General features: G+C 35.1%; 1 protein-coding gene across 1 annotated transcript; it reads right to left on the bottom strand.

Moving 5' to 3' along the window:
* Nucleotides 1-4,195: 4,195 nt before the first annotated feature.
* Nucleotides 4,196-5,828, bottom strand: LOC128210644 (uncharacterized). Its single transcript, XM_052914997.1, has 2 exons — nucleotides 5,236-5,828; nucleotides 4,196-4,262 (listed from the first exon to the last, which is right to left on the bottom strand). The coding sequence occupies exons 1-2, from the start codon at nucleotides 5,826-5,828 to the stop codon at nucleotides 4,196-4,198; spliced, it is 660 nt and encodes a 219-aa protein (XP_052770957.1).
* Between the last annotated feature and the right edge of the window lie 1,232 nt (nucleotides 5,829-7,060).

The following is a 7,060-nucleotide window of genomic DNA, read 5'->3' as shown; positions in this document are numbered from 1 at the left end:
ACGGGGTCCCGGGATCCCGAGGACACCAATTTTTTGGGAGGAACACCTGAACTTCAAAGTCCGGTATTCTGTCGGGACACTTAAATTTTGACCGATAAAAGCTAAATATCAGTAAATAAATAGCATTTCATGAATTAATTACCTAAATTTGGGTCACCCTAACTTTCTTGACAGTGCAAGTAAAAAAGATATTAATATTAATACGTCGCACACACTAAAGCGAAAGTATGGCTGACCTTTTCACTATAATTATGTCATGAATCTATAAATAAACAGGTCATTTCACAGTGCGCATGCGGGTTAACGCTTCCGCTTTGTTGTTTACATTATCAACAAGGTCAGAGGTGACGGACTTTAATAATCGGTACAATAATTATGGTGTCAGAGGTGACGGACTTTTATAATCGGTACAATAATTATGGTGAACTAGTTTGCTCATGTGTCAGAACCGCCCAAAAAGATGCCAAAACTGCTGACTTTGATGCCTTAATGATGCGACCATCGAATTGTTACAGTAACATTTACGGCACAAAAGACTGGCATCCTACGGAACTAGTTTACTGGGAAGCCATCCTACTATTCAGCATTTTTTGTTTTATGCCTTGATCAAAACATTATAGAAATAAAATTCCCAAAGTTTTATTATTGATTGAGTTTCAATCAATGGATAAAAAAATTATGACATTTTGGCGCGAAAATAAACATACACTATTTTCCAGTTGTCTGTTCTTCCAGTATGCACTACACTTGGTGGGCAGTCTGATTGATTCACAAGCCAAATGTAAAAAGTATTCCTACTGTTTTTCAATCAAAAGCAATGACATCTGACAAGACCTTGAACCATGGCATTTTTAATGCGTATTTTCCGAAAATCTAAAAATAGTAACAACATCAAGTTTTTGTTTACATTGTACCCATTGTGTGACTTAGACATTCTACCACTTTTGAACCCAATCTAACGACTTAAGACCCAAATCTTCCTCTCTGCCATTGCCAGAGGTTCACATGGGTGACATTGTGCTATAACTAACTTGTCATTGCATGCTGTTGAAAACATGTATAATATGGTGTATACTTGAATAACAAATTGAAAAGTAAAAGGCACTGGATTTGTATATTCAATTTAATATTAAAGCAGGCTCATTAATGAAAATAAAATGTAAAAAATGGAAGGGACTCTTAATTTCAGGAAGGGAAACCTGATTTCAGATGTTGGTGTCCCTTCGGGATCCCTTGGGAAAATGGCTAGTGTAGACCCCTGTTTTTTTGATGTCGTTTTTACGCCTCCATGTAAATTGTTTTTTATCTTTATTAAATAATTTCCAAATATCGCATAATCTATGTGATTTAATTAGATTTAATAAGTTTTTTACAGTTTTGATTTCAGACTTTTGCGTCCTGCTTATACGGTCGCTTAAGTTTAATATGTCATTATAGTCACCGCCTATTATCTTAACTCGTGAGCTATTTTCATGCAAAATATTTGATATTTTGCTAAAAAAGTCGTTTCTTTTTTTACTGTTAGGAGCATATAAGTTCACAAAAGTGTATGAATTATCAAAAACGTCCAAATTTAATAAAATGTATCTGGCCTGTATATCGCATACTTTGTCTAAAATGTTAACTTGTAGTTCATTTCTGATCAATATCGAACAACCTTTACTATTCGACTCACTGTAACTATTTATCAATTTCCATTCAATAAATTCATCTTTAATTATTTGTTCGATCGTGTTTGTGAAATGTATTCTTGAAGAAAGGCAATATCTGCTTTTTGGTTTTTCAGCCATTGAATAACTCGAGCACGTTTACTACTATCTCTTAAACCTTGAACGTTAAGAGATATTATATGAATACTGCTTTGTGTTATTGTATTGCATAAATTAACCTATTAAAGAATATATATCTTTACATATAAAACCCATATTATTAAGCTGAAGATAATGTGATGTGTTGGTAAATAATAATAATATATGACACTGACGTATACGAAGTAGATATCTTGATTAACGAGTGTGTGGTCAAGTCCTATGGTAAGCATCCTTAACATAAAGAAAGCGAAATATGAAAAATGCTAAAGGAACCATACATGTATCAAATTCAAATACACAAAGGTTAAAAAACTTCAAATGAAGTAAATTAAATATGTATAGAACTTGTATATCTAGATATCCATTGAAAATATCGTGTACAAACATAAATAAAATCCGATAGTAAGGCTACATGTAACATAATTAAACAAATATGATATATAAATATCAATATGTTCTGACAGGACAACTATTTTCGAAAGCAATTGTATACAATGCAGTCTAGTATTTATATGATTATATTCCACGCACGACGTAACAATCGATACAGTTTTTGGACATCTCATGTAATAATAAGGCCAATAAGACATTTACTATGGTTTTGTACACATTCATTCTATTTCATGAAGTAAATTAAATATCTATAGAAATCTTAGCTATCAAAAGAGATCGTGTACATAAACGTAAAGAAAGTTTAATAATAATGACAATATGGCTAATATATGTAATTGCGAACATAATTAAACAAATATGCTTTTTAACAATCAATATATTCTGATTGGCCATACCGAATTAAATAATCGGTACAGTTATTGGACAATAAATTATTGAATGACAGTAAAGTATTTATGTGATTAAATTCCACACACGACGTAACATCTAATGTTATTATTAAGGCCAATAAAACATATACAATGGTTTTCGTACACATGCGTTCTATTTCATATACACCTTTTTACATTTAAGAGTATTCTATTAACAGTTAAAAAAGTAAACTGTCATACAAAAAGACACTATATTGAACGTCATGTTCTGATATATTTTGAATTAGTTTTAAGTAAGTATTTCACTCGTTTTTCAAACTCATGGTCCATCAATGTTTTCAAAAAATTCGAGTCCGGGATATCAGTCATGGCATGTATAATTATGATGCTATGATTTCTTATTTTTCTTTTTCTTCGACTTCGTAGCTTGTTCGTGGATAACTTCGACAGGAGTTGGCGGAGAACGTTCCTGTGCACATGGCTGTTTCCCTTTGTTGGGTGTACACGAAGCGGTATCTACATTGCCCATACGTACGAATTGTGTAATGGTTTGTTGGCATTGGCCAGGGTCTCTCGATCTCGAAGATTCACGTGATTGACTGGTTGCCTTCTTGCGTGTATCTGATGCAACGGGGTTGGTTTTTGATTTATTTAAAATAACCTGTTCAGAGATTGTTCTATCAGAGGATTCGTCTTCCGACGAGTCTTGGTCTTGGATGTCAGACTCAGATTCAGACACCGAATCTGAGAATGGACAGTCTGCTTTCTTGTGTCCCGACTTGTTACAGTTCACACAGACCCAGTCATTTGGACAATCAAAAGATTTGTGTCCGGTTTGTAGACACTTGTTGCACTTAAGTTCAACTTGAGTAACTGATTTTGCTTGGCCTTGATGGTAAACGCGTGCCGTAAATTGTGCTATCGGCAAAGTTGACGGGAGAGATTCCTTTAGGGATAATGTCTTAACAATAACAATTCGATCTCCGGTTTCGCAGTTTGTTAATTTATTGTCAATTCTTAGTTTTTCCCTAAATGTTTTTATGATTTCTATGTTTTTTAATGTTAAGCTTCTGGTGATGACGCCATCATCAACAGAAAGTGGAATGTTTTTCACTCTGACCATTGTAGTGATTTCATTATCAAATCTGCCTGGATTTGTTTGCAACACAGGGATAGTTTTGCCCCTTAAGGGTACCCCTTCAGCCATTAGTTTCACTTCATCATCAAGATTGTCAACATAAATTCGCCACATGGCTCCGATTCGCTGCAATCCTTTGATGTGGGATGGAACAATCTTCAAAGAGATTGCTTTATACAGTTCAGAATGTGAAATCCATTCAGACCGACCAGGGCGTCTATGGCCAAAGAGTTCAAACTCCCGCATAAACACTAACGGGACGCCATTTTGCCCAGTGGCATTTGTTTCAACATTGCTACTGTCAGTCATTTCTCAATGATATCTTATCAAATCAACAATTTTGACTAATATATTGTGATCCCGACATAATAACTAATATCCATACAAACATACCTGATAAAGATGAGCACTAGCGTCGAATCTATGTATCGGATGATGATGGATATAAGGTGATCGTCAAGAAGTAATAAGTCCGTCAGGTCTCAGTCGTGGTCAGTCAAAGTCTGTCTGTTTCCTGCTAGCTGGTTCCCTACATCAGCTTCTATTAGACTGGTTATCATAAATGAATAATGTGACTGGTTCCCAGATCACAACACACCTCCCCCTTCTATTTTTTAAGATGTTTCATTATCTATCTAGATATATGAAAATAGTAAATAAGCCTTATGTCAATTTGACAAAGCTAAAATATACCCAACCAATTGGGAAATTATTATTTGTGAAAACTTCCCAAATTCTCATTAAAAAGATCACTTAAAAACACCCAACCATTGGATGATACCCCATTAACTAAAATGTTTGATATTTACAAATATCTACATATATATAAATAAATGAATGTCAACTGAGTATTACTCACTTGAAAATTACCCAGCCATTTGATTATCACATAATATTGATTACTAATTACCATGCATAACTGCTCATACACATATTGAGCTATATGCAAATAAAATATAAAAGTTTGACCCAACCATTGGGTTATAGTACAAAGAAATTGAATGTTATTTAACGAATCTGAATTATGGCTTATTATTTGTCTTCCAATCTCCTTGTCGTTTATAATTTGTATAAACGTCTGGTATTTTCCATAGTCATGCTACATATGTCTTTTACGGTCGAGTTCCGACATTTGGCTATTTCAGCAGCTACATCCCCAATGAATTTGGGATTGTTCATACTTGCAGCTTTTGACATTTTCAGATATGGAGAATCCGTTTCAATTAATAACCGATTCTGTGGTACTTTCTGCAGTGCTGCTTGCTGATAATTGTCAAAGAACCAGACCATTCCAGTAAACCCAAAATAAGTATTGGGAAATTCAGACAGCCAACTTCTCATGGTCTCAGTTGTACCAGTAAAGCAATGTAAATGAAAAGGTTGATTTCTGGCAGTGTTCCCACTAGTTTTGATGAGATTTAAACATCTTCGGTATAATTCTCCAGGTTCTTTGTCCCTTTGATCTCTTATATGTAGAATCACGGGAGTCCGGATTGAGACCAAACTTAAAACCTCTACCAACATCTTCTCTTGGTTCTCCCACTTCTCCTCTGGTTCCGTATGATCCAATCCTACTTCACCCAAAGCCACAACATTGGCAAGTTTTAATTGTTGATCTAACTTACAAAGAATTGACGGTAAACTGTCAATGGATGAAACGTTCCGTGGATGTATTCCTACAGAGGCTGAAAAACCATGCCCAAGATGTGTATAATCTCCCAAAAAGTGTTTGGGATCGCAAAAATTGGCTATTCCACCTACTACTTCCACTTCATTTCTTGGAATTGAACCCACAGACATATTAATCAAATCTTGGGTAGAGCTGAACTTGTTTAAATTTAGTTTGAACAGTGAGCGGTCTAAATGAAAATGACTATCCATGGCTTTAGGTTTGGTTGGCACTGGAATCTCTTGTTGAACAGAAAAATTGTTGTCCATGGCTTCAGAATTTGTTGGCACTGAACTGACTTGTTGAACAGGTGCCGTTGAAATGTTTATAGAAATTGGTTGTACTGTAGACGAACGAGTAGAAAGTTGGACTGCAGCGTCGTCTGTGTTTGTAGAATGCACTGTTCTTTTTCCTTCAGTTAGAGTAACTTCCAGAGTGTCTGGCATGTTTCTACGAAAATGATGCCTATCTTCAACTGACAGAGCTTGGATAAGTTCTAAAAGGATCCTCCAATGTCCAACCAGTGCCCAAGAATTAATTGGGTTAAACTGGAAATGTTTGGGACAATCCCAATTTTCAAGTTCTTTCCATAATTCCAACCACTCCTTTACTTCATCTGTAATAGGAACATTCCTAGAAATCCAAATTGTTTTTTGACAATAATGATAAAGTTTGACAATACTACGTTTGCTAACAATTTTCTCCGCGAGCCAAAACAAACTTTCAAGCCTAAAATTATGCATTTGGGAATTGTTCATGTTCTTTTGATGAAATTGTTTTGGAAGATGATGATATTCAACGTGTTGACGAAGATTTCTGAAAGCCCCACAAGACAGTGGACACGATTGGTCATTGATACGCACCTTTGACCCTTTGTTTGGAACTGAAGTATTGGGTCCTCTCTGTCTTAATGTCCTATCTCTTAGAAGTTGTGGATCTTGACTGGTTTCATCATCTGAGATTACTATTACATTTGAATTTGAGTTTATATTGTTATTCATGTCAACCTCCATAGCTTCATCCAATATATTGGATTCTAATTTCACAGGTAGTATTGTCTCATTAATTTGACTAGAAGAGATGTCAATAGAGTCTTTAATTTCAGTTTCCACCATCTCCTCTTCACCCAAAAATTGGGGTTCCAGATCCAAAATGGGAACAGATGTATTAATTTCAGTTTCCACTCTTTCGTCACCGCCCAACAGATTGGGTTCCAAATCTAAATTTGATTCAGTTGTATGTATTCCACCCAGGTATTTGGGTTCTAAATCCAAAAGTGAGTCATTTGAAATTGATTCAGTTGTATGATTTCCACCCAAGTCTTTGGGTTCTGAATTTAATAGTGAGTCATTTGCCATATCATCTTCATCACCCAAAAGATTTGGGATAACTTCATCTGGGGTAACAATAGAGTCAACACTGAAAGAGTCCACCGGTTCACTTTTAACAGTATTTCCCAAAAAGCGAATATCCCTACTAGAAAAAACGTCATTACCAGTGTCTGTTGATAAACAGGAGTTTCCCTTTTTAATAGGTTGGTTACTCTTTCCCCAAATTGATTCCAATGATTTTAAACATTCGGTCGTTAGAATATTATCTGCATAGCTTTTGGCCTCACGGATGAACTTAAAATTTCTACGACTCTGTACAATCTGACATTGTTCTGTAACAATCCTAT

The sequence above is a fragment of the Mya arenaria genome, chromosome 12 (genome assembly GCF_026914265.1).
Source record: "Mya arenaria isolate MELC-2E11 chromosome 12, ASM2691426v1".
Classification (NCBI taxonomy): domain Eukaryota; kingdom Metazoa; phylum Mollusca; class Bivalvia; order Myida; family Myidae; genus Mya; species Mya arenaria.
The sequence above is the reverse complement of the archived record's forward strand: the minus strand, read 5'-3'. Positions and strand labels throughout refer to the sequence as shown.

Coding starts and splice junctions, on each gene's coding strand:
- LOC128210644 (XM_052914997.1), bottom strand. CDS start 5,828: ATGCCAGACACTCTGGAAGTTACTCTAACTGAAGGAAAAAGAACAGTG. Junction 4,263..5,235: donor TGGGAGAACCAAGAGAAGAT/GTTGGTAGAGGT, acceptor TATGATAACCAG/TCTAATAGAAGCTGATGTAG.